At 39.7% G+C, this 15,637-nt stretch overlaps 1 protein-coding gene across 1 annotated transcript in view; it reads left to right on the top strand.

Moving 5' to 3' along the window:
* plxna3 (plexin A3) overlaps positions 1-509 on the top strand; it is a 292,904-nt gene extending 292,395 nt beyond the window's left edge. Inside the window, exon 32 of the mRNA XM_062999232.1 lies at positions 408-509. Within this exon, the coding sequence (XP_062855302.1) occupies positions 408-503 (96 nt within the window). The 3' untranslated portion in view covers positions 504-509. The remainder of the gene's footprint in view (positions 1-407) is intronic.
* Positions 510-15,637: the final 15,128 nt, after the last annotated feature.

Here is a 15,637-nt window from a genome sequence, read left to right as displayed (position 1 = left end):
AGTCACAGTTGTAGCTATGAATAAAATAATCTGCTAATTGCCTATAAGCATTAATATTGTATAAGCCTGGAATGCATTGTACGTAGATACAGTTATACATACATAAATGAATTTTAGTGATATTGATTTTTTAAATGTAAAGAAAAAAATCTATTTTTAAAAGAGTTTGGCCCATTTCCCTCATACCTGAGTGCAAATTACGTTTCAGTAATACTGGGTGCATTTTGACAAGCATGTCTCATGAGCTCATGCTTCCTTTTTGTCCCGATTTCCATTCAGCCTTTACAAAAGATCTGTGACAAGAAAGCTGACTACACAATATTGAATTAGTGTGTGTGTGTGTGTGTGTGTGTGTGTGTGTACCTATCAGCTAATGGCTTTCTTTCTCATTTTCTCTTAATGTGCAGATCTTGACGTCACTGGACAGGGACGGGTACTGTCGCAAACACAAACTGAGACACAAACTGGAACAAGCCATTAACCTGATGTCTGGCACCAGCTGATGGAATGGGGGAAGAACGGAGGGGGTGTGGGGTGGTGAGAGCGAAGGGATTGAGAGATGGAGGAATTGGTTGAAGAATCTTTAGAAACTGACCGGCACTGAAACGTCCACAACTCGTGATTGGAGGAGAATCGACTAACACGGTGGACAATCAGCTTAAGCACCCACAGCACACAGAAGCCTGTTTCTCTGGACCAGAACCTGTACGGATAAACACATCGCTCCCTCCTTCTTCATGTTGCTTTTTCTATTTTGATATCTGTCCTAGTACCACTGTCGATTTTCAGTTGTTCCTCACTTTCCCAACTCTGACTTTTCATCAGCTCATTTTCTCTGTTTCTTCTCATCTTTGACTCATCCCGCTCTGTCATCCCCTCCCTCTGGCTTTTCCAGCCCATCATACAACGGCAAGCTGCCAAAAAAGAACTTTTTTTGAACAGAAAACTGTGGATCACTGAGATACATTCCAATAAAAAGGCATGTGCCACTGCCTTGAAAGCCGAACTGAATTTTAAAGCCAGTGCCATGCAAGAAAAGTTAGGACGCCGGAAGGTAAAATGATGCAACGTGACATTTATAGCCTCTGCCCGAGGCCCCCGCAGAGGTTTTTCAGAGGTGCGGTGCTCCAAAAACAGATTTTAGTTTGATGAGTAAAAAAGTGAGCATGTCTGCAGGTTTCTTGAAGGAACAGTGCAAAGAAGAGGCACCTCCTTATCATGAAAAATGGCCATAGACTATAAAAGCGCCTTTTCTTTCTTTCTTTTTAAAAATCTGGGGCCAAACAGACAGAGCAAAACAACAGTCATTCAGCTTTGCCTTTCAGTTACGTCCGGACTCGTAGCCGAATCTTAGCTCTCATACAGCCTCATTTCGGCTGCCCCTTCTGCTCGAATAGGGTTTATTCTTTTAATAATGTATCCTCCCTAATCCTTGGATCCTTGGTTCCTGAATTTTTGTATACCTGTGTTACTGTGAGGGTTGAAGTGTCAACTCAGATCTGCGCTCTTTTCCTGTTTGCCAAACAGGTAAACTGAAGTGTTTTACTTTATAACAGCATCCTGATATAATAGATCCATCCATCCAAGAGCAATAAGTCTAATTTAAACACAAGCCATGTGTCAAAATGTCACACGTGTTCAACCGCCCCATTCCAAAACACAAAAATCCCAACTCGCATTTGGTAATCCACTTTTTTTTTCTTCCTTCTTTATGTTAAAATTGCAAATTCTAGAAAGCAAAGGTATGGCATGTAATTAAACACCAAGCACAACGAGGAAAGCTGGTCCCACTTACCGATTGAGCCGTGGTCACGCTAGTTTTTGTTAGCGACATCTTACAAGTGAAAATGCATCACAGTTAGCGGCTTTACATCACAGACTTGCAAATAAAGTTTGAACGCCATTTAGCAATGGTGTTTTGTATAATACTTTTAAGTAGGATTGGGCAATATGAGAACATAGACTGACCATAGACCAGCATCTGCAGAAATTTGGCTTAACCGTTTATGTATACTGTGGTGTAGATAGGTAATTGGAGCTGTGCCAGTGATCTCAAAGCAACTAACAAGCCTGCTTAAGCAAGCAAGGGGCAGAAGAGATTTCATTTCTTCTGGAATCTAAATAAACATAATCTGCATACCAGTTTTGTCATGTTTTCAAAATCTGACACTAGGCAGTAACACTAATGAGCTTTTATTTTACGAGCTTAAAATGAAAACTGTAATCACTAATTAAAACAAAGCAGTAAAAAGAACACTACACTGTTTTATATACATCATTTTTTTACTTGAAATTGCTAAAAAAAAATGCCCATACTAGGGTATTGTTAGGATAACTTTAAAATACACAATGTTATAAAGGTTTTAGGCTATCGCCCATCACTACCTCCCAGGCCAAATGTTAATTCGGCTGAAAGGCAAGTACTATTAAGTTGCATTTACAAAGCGGACACAACCTAGGTCAAATTTAAAGATAGCCACAGCTAAAACCATGGTGAAAAAGCTGACTGTGCAGCAACGAAGAAGTGGAGGTCGCTCTCTAGTACTGAATCTCAGCAGAGCCGCTGACCTGACCGGGCGTCCATAACACAGTTGGCCACGTTCGAGGCAAGGAAGGTTGGACGGGGTGTCTTCCCGATGTTATATGCAATCTCCGAGACTGGTCTGGGCGCATTTATAAATGGAAGGGTGTCACAAGGAGCTTAGCGTGGCTCTCAGTAGGCGATACGATTCTGTGTGGGAACCCAACACTGGCAGGTGATGAGAAGCTGCTGCAGATTGGATGTTGGAGGGGGCATGCGGTGATCCGGCTCTCATTAATCAGATTCACAAACAGAACTGGAAATGGCTAGATTGGTGGGCGATAAAGGGAGAAAAAATCCAGAAAAATGCAACAGAGAAGTGTGTTTCCAGTGTTACCAATTCCCTAGTCCTGATTTGCTTACATTAAGGTGACTCTAACTGCTAGTGTGACCACGGTTTTATGGCTCTGCTGTTTTTTTGTTTAACCTCTGAAATCACCAATCCTTCAAACTTTAGCATTATCTACGTAACGATCGTCTTTTTTGTCTGTACTTTGCATTTAAACATGGCCTTAAATCACTGATTTTCTTATCTTAGGCCTGTTGCCTCTTTTTTGCAAGGAAACACAAGGTACTCGGAGGAAGTTGTCATAGGTACATTTAAGAATACTACCAGCCTTTTTTCAGCTTCATCTCTTTATGCTTTTTGCTTTTAATTGAGTGTTTTTGTGCATTCTAATTTATTGTTATTTATTCTCACATTGCAAGAAGTGCTGTTTTGTGTGCAGTATCGGTATTGTTAAATTACTTTGCATCAAGGCTTTTAAAACACACAATTTTCTTATTTTCTTTTTCTTAAAATAGTCATTGCCAAGAAAGTATTTTAATTCATGCAGTTAATGGGTGATATTCTGTTCTTTTTGAAGTGTATGCTTCAGCGCTAGACTGAGTAAGGTCAGCCCAAGCAGACTGAGGATAAAAACAAAAGAAACACTCCAAAGCGGATCTCAGTTGGGATTTGCAGTCTAGACCGGTGTCCTTGCAATCTGTTCCAGGCTTATTAATTATGCTTTCAGTTCGACTGTAAACGTACAAGGACGTTTCGATAATGAATCCAAAATTCATTGCGATGGCCTTTATGTGAAATTAGATTCACAAATTACACAAACACTTCTCAGATTGCCTGCTTTTTATTGTGACTCATCAGTCGATATGAAGTCAAAAAGAAGTTACCACATCCTCTAACCTAAACAAACTATTTACTGCATATTTACTGTTCTTTTGCTTAATTTAACATATTGGGGGAAAAAATCGCTGACCGGGCATCTACACAGACATGATTGGTTATGTCTCAAGAGGTGGCCGAACCACTGTGATAAATTGGCACCCTGTCCAGGGTTTTCCTGCCATGTGCCAGTGTTTCACAGTGGAACCAGACTCGCAGTGACCTTGGCCAGGATAAAGCGATTGATGAAAGTAAAAACAGTATGACGAGAAAATGAACAGTAAAATCCCACCAAATCACCTAAACTAATTAGTTAAATGTTTTACTTTTTAACTTTTAAATGAATTAATTTTGAACTTACTAGGGTTTTTTTTTTATTATTTTCTATTTTTCCCCACTTTTTGTCCCCCCAATTTTTTCCCCTAATCTACTCGTGTCCAATTACCCTGATTGCGGCCTCTATACTGATTCGACCCTTCACCGCTGACTGAGGGCGCCTCTCAACTGACATACGCCCCCTCCGGCACGTACAGTCAGTACAGACTGCATTTTCCACCTGCATGAGTTGAGTTCATACATCGACGGGCACTGTGTACGGAGGGCCACACCCCCATCAGCCCTGTGCAAACACCATCAGTCAGCCAGCAGGGGCCGCAGTTGCGCCAGTTATGAGGACCTATGATCCGACTTTTTACCGCTAACCCTGAACAACAGCCAATCGTTGTTCATGCAGCCGCCTAGCCCAGTCGGAAGGCAGAGCCGAGATTCGATACGATGTATTCGAAACCCCAACTCTGGTGTGCTAGCGTACTTTACCGCTGCGCCACCTGAGCGGCCTTACTAGGGTTTTAATTATTATTGACATTCTCTGAACCTTTTTTAAGCCGATCAGGACTTGCTCCATAGAAAAAGAAGCAGATGTGAAACACCAGGCATAGCTTAGCTTAGCTGATTATGAATATATTTGAACTAAGTGGAAAATTGTGTGAACTTGGTTTTTCACCAAAGCACTTCTTCAATAATTAAACATTGGAAGCTTTTGGTTCAGAATCACTCGATTTATTTCAGTTCTGCTCTGCTAATTTGTGATAGAATTTTGATAAAAGTTGATAAAAAGGTTTTTCTATTTGAATGATAGCAAACATGCTCATAGAATTGAGAGGATAAATTCGTTTTAACACTCCTACACTTGTAATTCATCCTGGCATCTGCAGGTGTGTTCAAGTATCAGATCAAGGTGCCAGATCACTACTTTAACATCTGAGGCTAAGATTTCCTAAAGTGGAGCTCATTAGCATTTGAAAGCAGGCAGAACGATCATTAAGACTTATTCTTTGCAGCATTTGTTTGTTATTTTACATGGGGTGGGGGAGAGAAGGAATAGGGGGCTGGCTCGTGTGGAATCTGGATCGTCATAAATTTGACGCTCTTGCAACATGAGAGGCCTCAAATCACCAATAACTGACTGTGCATTTGAGCTTATGTGCCACATCAGCACTGCATTTACAGAAACCACTCAATTAAATTAAACCCAGTCATAAATCTACACCAAAAATATAGAAATTAATATATCTGTATATCAAGAGTTAAATTTTGATTTAGCACCTCTTGGTTGATGCAGCATCATAAGGTTTACATCAGATTTCCAGAACTGTGAGTAAAAGCCAAACATACTGTCGGGAAGGGCCTTCTTCTCCGCATACGCACTGCCTGTAAGAAATGGCCATCAGGGCGATTGATTTTCTGTTGGATTTTTACATTGTGTCTTAACGGAGCTATTCATTAAGTATGCCTCTAGCCATATGATCCGATGTTGTCTCTTTACTTTCTGCAGCACAGTCTTTCTGAGATGCTTCACGTGTGTAAAGTGATAAAAGCGCATACTAATAAAAGCACCTGTATTTGTGAGAGAGAGAGACGCGAGTGGAGAAAAATGTGTTTTGGTAGAATCACTAGAAGAAAATGTCTGTTTTTTATTCATTAATACATTTCAGTCAGTGTTCTAGTTATAAAAGAATAAGAAAAAATACATCTCTCAGATAAAATGATTCTAATTTATTTGTCGGTTTTGTCTGTTTATCCCAAATGTTATAATCAATTATATGGTTGAGAATTGTTTACAGTTTCTAAAGATATAAGGAGTTTATTAAAAAATGAAACAAAAAAAATGTGTCGGAGAGGAAGTAGCTTTGCGTCTGACTGGCTGACTGACTGAGTAATGAATGTCTGCTTTGCTTAGTCCTTAATTCTATATAAATATATAAATATATTTTGTATAAATTTTGGTTTCAAATGGTTTATTTTAAATTATTCTTTTGTTTTTGGGTTCATATTTGTTGTATAATTCATGTTTTCAATCAGTTCACAGGAAATTTACGAACGAGTCTGTTCAAATGCTGGCTGCAATGAAGTGTTTTGTATATATTTGCACTTTTTTTTATTCGACGCGCAAGGTTTTTCAAAAGAACGAATGGACTCTATAAACAACCTTCACACAACAGGCATGGTGTTCTTTTATTTTGATTTTTATTGTTTTGCTAATTAAATGATATGTGGATGATGGTGTATATTTCCTGAATGTTTTCTTTGTATATGTTGTCATCTGCAAGGACTATTTTCTCTCAACAGATTGATGTTTTCATTCAAATAAAGATGAAGTGACTCAGTGAAAAGCTGTGCTTATCAGAGCTCAATTATTTTTTGCTTGTTCTGGTTCTATGTGTTTGAAAAAGAAGACGTAAGATTGTCAGAATTAGGGCTTATCTTATGGTTAGCACTGTCACCTCACAGCGAGAAGGTCCTGGGTTCAATCCCCAGGTGGGGTGGTCCAGGTCCTTTCTGGGCAGAGTTTGCATGTTCGCCCCGTGTCTGCATGTTTTTCGACTGTGGGAGGAAAACGGATCACCCAGAGTAAACCCATGCAGTCAGGTTAAGTGGAGACACTGAATTGCCCTACAGGTGAATGGGTTGTGTGTATGTGTGTGTATGTGTGTCTGCCCTGCGATGGACTGGCACCCCATCCAGGGTGTTACTGTATGCCTTGCGCCCATTGAAAAGCTGGGATAGGCTCCAGCACCATGCAACCCTAATTGGATAAGCAGTTTAGAAAGTGAATGAGTGAGTAAATGATAAAACTAAACCAAAAAGATATAAGTGGTTGAAGACTTGAGCAAAAAATGAGCAAACGCCAACAATGTAACTGTAAGGGGCACACTAGAACAGAGGCACCCATATCTCCCTCTTTAAAATTGGGGAATAACTAAATATGTAATTATATGTATTTAACAAGAAACTGCACATCCAACACTCATTTCTAAAAAAATAACTACAAAAATTCCAAACTTACTATGACTTTATAACATTACTGTATATTTCGGGATACTGTTGTGTATGTCTGGGCTGTGGGGTAGGGTGGGAAGACAGAATCCTTTTCTTACAAAGCAATAACATCCAAGCGCTGCGCTACATTTTGCAAAAACCTACATCAAGTCTGCCAAAAGCAGGTGGGAAAATGGTTGAAAAAGAATGAAAATTCTTGGTGATAAATTCCACAAAAACAACACCATTCCCGTAGTGAAGCATGGTGGTGGCAGCATCATGCTTTAGGGCGGTTTTTCCCTCAGCTGGAACTAGGACTTTAGTCAAGGAATTATAACCAGTTCCAAATATTAGTCAGCATGACCTTTCAGCATGACAACAGCCCAAAGTGTATCTCCTCATCAACAAAACAGTGGCTTCACCAGAAAAAGATGAAGGTTTAGCCAGAGCCCAGACATGAATTCAATTGAAATTTTGTGAGGTGACCTGAAGAGGGCTGTGCACAGAAGATTTTGAGCATCTACTGTATGCTAGTAGACTGGTAGACTTCCACCCAATGGTAGACTTCCACCCAAAAATACTGAATGCTGTCATAAAATATGTATGTAAGTCTTTTAACTTCCCTCTAAAATATTGGACGGCACAGTAGCACAGTGGGTAGCACTGTCGCCTCACAGCAAGAAGGTCCTGGATTCGATCCCCAGGTGAGGCGGTCTGGGTCCTTCCTGTGTGGAGTTTGCATGTTCTCCCTGTGTCTGCGTGGGTTTACTCCGGGATCTCCGGTTTCCTCCCACAGCCCAAAGGCGTGCAGGTGAGCTGAATTGGAGATACAAAACTGTCCATGACTGTGTTCGATATAACTGACTCATCGATATAGAACTGATGAATCTTGTGTATTGAGTAACTACCGTTCCTGTCATGAATGTAACCAAAATGTAAAAACAAAAACAGACTTTAAAAATCCATTTTGTATCATCTCAAAAACCTTAAAACAGGTCAGTGTTACTAAAGAAATGAGAATCACAGTTTGACTGGTTTAAGACAAAATGTGTATGTATTATTTTTAAAACAATCTGCTATAAAAAAAAAGGTTTTTAGAAATATTTTTAGGGAGCATTTAGGCTTGATCTGTCCACAGTGCCATAGACACACCTACTTCACCTGCTTAATTATCAATTAAAAGGCACCCCCCCACACTGCTCATGAAATTCATTAGTACAGTAACATAAGTGTCCATCAGGGATCAGTTTAACTGGCTGAAGTTTATTACAACAAACTATGAATTCTTTGGCTATGTTGCATATCCAGGTCTCTTAGCAGATTGTGTTTTAAACCCTGGCCCCTGTTGTGGGAATTCAAAATAGCCCTTAAAGATTGACACAGACAACCGGGGTAATAATAAAAATAATCAATTTATTACTCAGCTGAGGACCGATCTCATAATGCGAACTCTCACACAGCTTTAGAGAAGAGAAAGGTGGATACCGTCTGCCCTATCCCAGTATTTATACCCCGCTTTACTGCCCCTTCAGGCTAACTCGTCTCAGCGACCCAGCTCAAGGCCAACTTTCCACACCAAACTTGTTTATCATTCTACAAGAATAGTCAGCTTGTTAGAAACATGGCATACTTCCATAAGAATGCATAAATATCAAAAATGTGTGTGCGGGGGTGCCCATGCCAAGGTCAACATATCTCTGGACCTCAGAAACCTTCCAAAAGTCTCTTCTACCTCTGCTAATTGAACTAAGAAAGCAGGAACTTATGTGTTTAATGCAAATAACTAATGAAATATAACATTTCCAGTCACACCCCTTTAGTTACTCATTCTAAAGCATTTTACTTGGTACTAAAGTGAAAGCTTTAAACTAAACTAAAGTTTAAAGCGAAAGAATTGCCAGCAGGTCCCTAAAGCTTCGAGTGGTTCATTTTCTTTTCTGTTTTGTCATATTAAATTGATGATGCAACCAAAAGTAATTGCAAACACACTATGCAAAGACAAACATCAATGGAACAATGGATCTATCAGATTTTTATAGCAGCCCATCACAAATATAAATGCTGTTTTTATGAAGCTCACAAAATGAGACCACCAAACCCTACAGCATAAAACATTTAAGCCTAAGAATATAGTAAATGAAACCATGTTCTGAGATGGAACAGGGCACAATTCATTACACAACATAAAGTGCATCCTGAGCATTAAAGCAAAGAGGGCTGTGGTGTCTGTATACAGTTTCTTATGTGTGCTTTTACTCTTGACAGAGCAGTGCAAAATAGTGGCATGGCTAATGCTAGCTCTTAGTGGCTGCCAAAGTTTCAACTGCTTCTGAAAGCAAAGTGAGCACAAAAACTGTCCATTTGTTCTTAATGCTTGGGTTTCCATGGACAAGCAGCCATACACATGCCTTAAAAGGTGGAGGATTACTGAGGTTGTTTTAATGGTTTGGTGTAAGTGCTCAGTGTCAGTAAAGGATTCTAATGCTATAATATGCCAGAGAGTTGTGTGCTTTCAACTTTGTGGCTGTAGTTTGAGTAATGCCCTTTACTGTTTCAGCATGACAATACCCCTATGCTAAAAGCAAGTTTTAGTAAAATTGGGGTTTAAAGAGTTTAATGTGAAGAAACTGACCTTACAGAGCCCTGAGCTTATCTCTATTTAACACTATTGAATGGGATTGGGATGCTGTAAGCCTAACTTTATTGTAATATAAATGTTTCACCTTAATAATGCCTTCGTGAGCTAATTCCAAATGAATCCCAGTAGGACATTCTGAAATCTAAAACTGTGATAAGTAAATCTAATGCAAAGCCTTTTCAGAAGAATGCAGCCTATTGGAGCATCAAATGTATCAAAACTAAAATAGAAATGAGCAAAGCAATGTTGGGACATCCCTGGCTTTTATTACAATCTAGACATGTACATTATTTATTTACAACCCCAAATCAAAAAAAGTTGGGACAGTATGGAAAATGCAAATAAAATAAAAATGCAGTGTTCCTTAAATTTACTTTGAAATTTTATTTGATTGCAGACAGTTTGAACCCAAGAAATTTCTTGTTTTATCTGCTCAACTTCATTTCATTTGTTAACAGACCTCCATTCCTGCATTTCAGATCTGCAACACATTCCAAAAACTAAATAATGATGTGATTCTAAACAGGTGATGTCAACAGGTGATTGTAATCATGGTTTGGTACAAAAGCAGCATCCAGGAAAGGCTGAGTCTTTGATGAGCAAAGATGATCAGAGGATCTTCAGTTTGTCAACAAATGCGTAAGAAAATGATTGAAATGTTAGAAACAATGAACCTTAAAGAAAGATTGTGAGGGATTTGCATATTTCTCCCTCTACAGTGCATAATATCATTAAACGATTCAAGGAATCAGGAGAAATTTCACTGCGTAAAGGCCAGGGGTGCAAGCTTAAGCTAAACGCCCGTGATCTTCTATCCCTCAGACGGCACTGCATCAAGAACCACCACTCAACAATAGCTGATATAATCACATGGGTGAGGGATTACTCTGGCAAACCTTTGTCAAGCACCACAATACAGAGTTACATGCTCAAATGTCACTTAAAACTTTACTGTGCAAAAAAGAAGCCAGATGTTAACCATGTCCAGAAGCGACGTTGACTTCTCTGGGCTGGGAGGCATCTAGGATGGACGATCACACAGTGGGAACGTGTACTGTGGTCAGATGAATCAGCATTCCAGGTCTTTCTTGGAAAAAATGGACGCCGTGTGCTCCAGACTGTTATCAGCAACAAGTTCAAAAGCCAGGGTCTGTTATGCTATGGGGCTGTGTCAGTGCCCTTGGCAAAGGTCATTTACACTTCTGTGAAGGCAGCATTATTGCAGAAAAGTACATTGAGATCTTAGAGCAACATATGCTGCCTTCAAGACGTCATCTTTTCCAGGGACGTCCATGCATTTTTCAACAAGTCAATGCAAAACCACATGCTGCACACATTACAAAGGCATGGGTGCGGAAGAAGAGGGTACGGGTACTTGACTGGCCTGCCTGCAGTCCCGACCTGTCCCCAATAGAGAATGTGTGGACAATTTTAAAACAAAAAATGCGACAACAATGACCCCGTACTGTTGCACATCACTAAATCACTTGGTATCCTCGATGCCAAAATGTCTTTTAAGTGTGGTGAAAAGGAATGGCAACATAACAAAATGGTAAATGCTTTACTGTCCCAACTATTTTTGGAATGTGTTGCAGGTCTGAAATGCAGGAATGGATGTTAATTAATAAATTAAATGAAGTTGACCAAACAAAACCTAAAATATCTCAGGTTCATCCTGACTGCAATTAAATAAAAGTAAACATAAGAAACTCTGTGTTTTTTTATTATTTGCATTTTCTATACTGTCCCAACTTTTTCTGATTTGGGGTTGTATTGTAGAAAGATGAAATTTAGGAGTTTTGTCTAAAATTAGTAGTCCACTTAGGTGAAGGTTGCACAAATATACTGTATATAAGAAACTAAATTTTCAGGTCTATGTACAAACCTTTGACCAGTTTACACTTACAACTCCACATGAAGTTTAGCTATTTTTAATATACATTTCTCTGCATAATAAATTTAGTTTTTTCTAAGGACTCACATCTTTGTTCATTAATAAATAGGATGTTACTAGGATGTTAAAAGTATTCTACATTTTCAAGGTTTGACTGAAGGCCAATTTTCTCTTGAGAGGGAAATTACTCAGGCACAACTTGAAGGTAGATGCACCAGACTTGCACTATGCGCTGAACTCTGGCAGCACTTAGCATTTAACTTTGATGGCTCTTATTGAGAAGCACTCGGCCGCTCCGTAAAAAGGCTTTGATCACTATGATTTTGAATGAATGCAAGAGAAAGCCTACTAGTGTTCAAAGTAACATTAAATTACAGTATTTTGCTCTTAACGTTGAGAATGAAATTGCCTGACAACCTTTTTCTGCATAATGGCTGATTTTCAGAAAGAAAGGGCTGTTAGGGCTTTTTTTGATATACATAAAATTTAATCAAGCCTAAACCACTTTACGAGACAAGAACAAAATGCACACTGAGCACCTTCAGCCATTACAGGGTCTGATTGCATAAATGCATCAAACATCACCTTCCAATTGGAAAATCTAGTAAATGTACATCTAGTGTAAATATGCTCAGTTCATGATTTGCTCCGATGGTAGCTGTGACAGTAGCACTACAGAGGCGTATCCAGGGGTGGCATTGGCCCAGGTTGAAATTTAACTGGCCCTTGAAGTGCCCCTGTATTGTCACTTGTTGCTTCAGAGAAGTTCTTTAGCTGAATTTTGAGAGATTTGCAAATGTCACATTTATTTGATTTCAGTGCAAGATCCAATTTAAACACTTTTCTTTCTTGGTAGTGGCTGTAGGTACACACACACACACACACACACACACACAAACGGAGTGCCACCACGTGCCACACGTCTTTACCAAGCTTCTTGAATGAACATCCAGCCAACAGCACCCCATAGGCTGCGTCCTGTGACCACTGATGAAGGTCTAGAAGATGACCAACTCAAACATCAGCAATAGATGAGCGATCGTCTCTGACTTTACATCTACAAGGTGGACCAACTAGGTAGGAGTGTCTAATAGAGTGGACAGTGAGTCACTGCAGTGCTGAGAATGATCCACCACCCAAATAATACCTACTCTGTGGGGGTCCTGACCAATAAAGAACAGGGTGAAAACAGGCTACAAAGATATGTAGAGAAACATATGGACTACAACCAGTAGCTGTGCTCCTACAGTATATGGTAAGTGGAGCTGATAAAATGGACAGTGAGTGTAGAAACAAGGAGGTGGTTTTAATGTTAAATCGGTGTTTAAAAGTAAAAGATGTCCACATTATTATGATGATGTATTGTTTTGTGTTTGGACATAAATGGAGAGTAAAGTAAAATGCTTTAATCAGCTCTCTACATTGTCGGTCCCTTTCCTGTCCAGACTTTTTGCTTCAACTTCAATGTTTTAAGTCTTTGGACAACGTTCCTATTAATTGAACTTAGTTGTTTTTGCCACATTCCTTGCTAGCAGGTGTGTTAAATATATAAGGTAAATGATATGATTAACAACATGGCAACACTATGGGAAAATCTTCTTTCTTTTTCAGCATCATTATGCCCCTGAGCACAAAGCAGACGCCTATAAAAACATGGTTTGACTACCAACGGAGCTCCAGCTGCCTACACAGAGCCATGGTCTCAACCCAAATGAACTCTTTTGGGATAAGACATTTTTGTGCCAGTTCCAGATAAAAAAGAACAGCCCCAAAGCATAATGCTGCCACCACCATGATTCACTGTGGGTATGGTGGTTTTTTGGTGATGCGCAGTGCTGTTTTTGCGCCAAACATACCTTTTGAAATTATTGCCAAATAGTTCAACCTTGGTGTGATCAGACAATAACACATTTTCCCACATGCTTTTTTTTTTACTTGATGTAGTTTTTTGCAAAATGTAGCCAGGCATGGATGTTTTTCTTTGTAGAAAAAAGGCTTTCGTCTTTCCACCTACCCCACAGTTCAGACATATGAAAACTATGTCACATACTTGGAAGAAATTCCTGCAGCTCTTTTAATGTTGCTGTAGGCCTCTTGACAGCCTCCCAGACCAGTTGTCTTCTTGTCCTTTAATCAGTTTTGGAGGGACGTCCAGTTCTTCATAATGTTAATGTTGTTCCATATTTTAACAACTTGTTGATGACTGTCTTCATTGTGTTCTATGGTATACACTGATCAGCCATCACATTAAAACCACCTCCTTGTTTCTACACTCACTGTCCATTTTATCAGCTCCACTTACCATATAGAAGCACTTTGTAGTTCTACAATTACTGACTGTAGTGCATCTGTTTCTCTGCATGCTTTGTTAGCCCCCTTTCATGCTGTTCTTCAATGGTCAGGACTCTCCCAGGACCACTACAGAGTAGGTATTATTTGGGTGGTTGATCATTCTCAGCACTGCAGTGACACTGACATGGTGGTGGTGTATTAGTGTGTGTTTTGCTGGTATGAGTGGATCAGACACAGCAGCGCTGCTGGAGTTTTTAAACACCTCACTGTCACTGCTGGACTGAGAATAGTCCACCAACCAAAAATATATCCAGCCAACAGCGCCCCATGGGCAGCGTCCTGTGGCTACTGATGAAGGTCTCAAAGATGCAATAGATGAGCGATCATCTCTGACTTTACATTTACAAGGTGGACCAACTAGGTAGGAGTGTCTAATAGAGTGGACAGTGAGTGGACACGGTATTTCAAAACTCCAGCAGCGCTGCTGTGTCTTATACACTCATACCAGCACAACACACACTAACACACCACCACCATGTCATTGTCACTGCCGTGCTGAGAATCATCCACCACCCAAATAATACCTGCTCTGTAGTGGTTTCTGGTAGAGTCCTGATCATTAAAGAACAGCATGAAATGGGGCTAACAAAGCATGCAGAGGGACAGATTAACTACAGTCAGTAATTGTAGAACTACAAGTGCTTCTATATGGTAAGTGGAGCTGAAAAAATAGACTGTGAGTGTAGAAACAAGGAGGCGGTTTTAATGTTATGGCAGATCAGTGTATGTAATGCCTTGGAATTTTTTGTACCCTTCTCCTGACTGATACCTTTCAGCAATGAGTTCCTTTGTAAGCTCAAAGACAATAAATATCAGGAAAATCCAACTAGAAGAGCTGAACTTTATATGGGGTTTATCAGAGTAAGTTTAATTGATGGCAGGTGTCACTGACTACTGTTTAACATGAGGTTGAACATGACTGGTTTATTGTGAACACAACTGCATCCACAATTATAAGGGTGTGCACACAGATTAAAGGTCACATTAAATATGGAAATACATCTGAAATGATTTATCTTGATCTGTTTTTTTACATCATAAAAAGCTGGCCTTTTAACATGGGTGTGTATACTTTTCATATCTTTTCTATAGTCACTGCGTGAGTGTCCTGTTTATTACATAAGGCTGTAGAGCCAACAACAAACAAGATATGATAGCATAAATATGTATAAATTCACTGAACAAATAACTACATTTGAATGTAGGACATATCCTTGGCCCCTAGGTGTTGAATATGGCCTCGTTTTGGCCCCTAATTTTAATAAACATGCTAGAGCCGCCTCTGCAGCATGACAAATGTTTATGTCTCAGAAAGGTGTAACATATAAAGAGGCTAAACAGGCAGAGCCGGCGGAAGCAGTGCACCCCTGACGAAAGGAAGGATTACCAAAAGAAGGGAAAAAACAAGCAGGAAAAGGCAGGCTGCCTCTGGGGGTGTGGAGAGCCTATAAATAAGTAATGTGTTATAAGGAGGGAGGGAGGCTCATTAGCCCAGCTCTCTCTATCCTGTGGGGACAGCGATGAAAGTGGAGAGTGACTACATACTCTCTGACTTGCAAACACCTCTGTCAGTGCACTGAGTCACCAAAACTTCAGAGGAACTAACAGTTTTTATTATTGACTGTCTCTGTTAGTATGAGAATCATCATGTTTTTAGATGATATTTTAATTCTACAGCCAATAGAACAG

Source organism: Trichomycterus rosablanca, chromosome 7 (assembly GCF_030014385.1).
Source record: "Trichomycterus rosablanca isolate fTriRos1 chromosome 7, fTriRos1.hap1, whole genome shotgun sequence".
Taxonomy (NCBI): Eukaryota; Metazoa; Chordata; class Actinopteri; order Siluriformes; family Trichomycteridae; genus Trichomycterus; species Trichomycterus rosablanca.
This window is presented reverse-complemented; position numbering and strand designations above follow the sequence as displayed.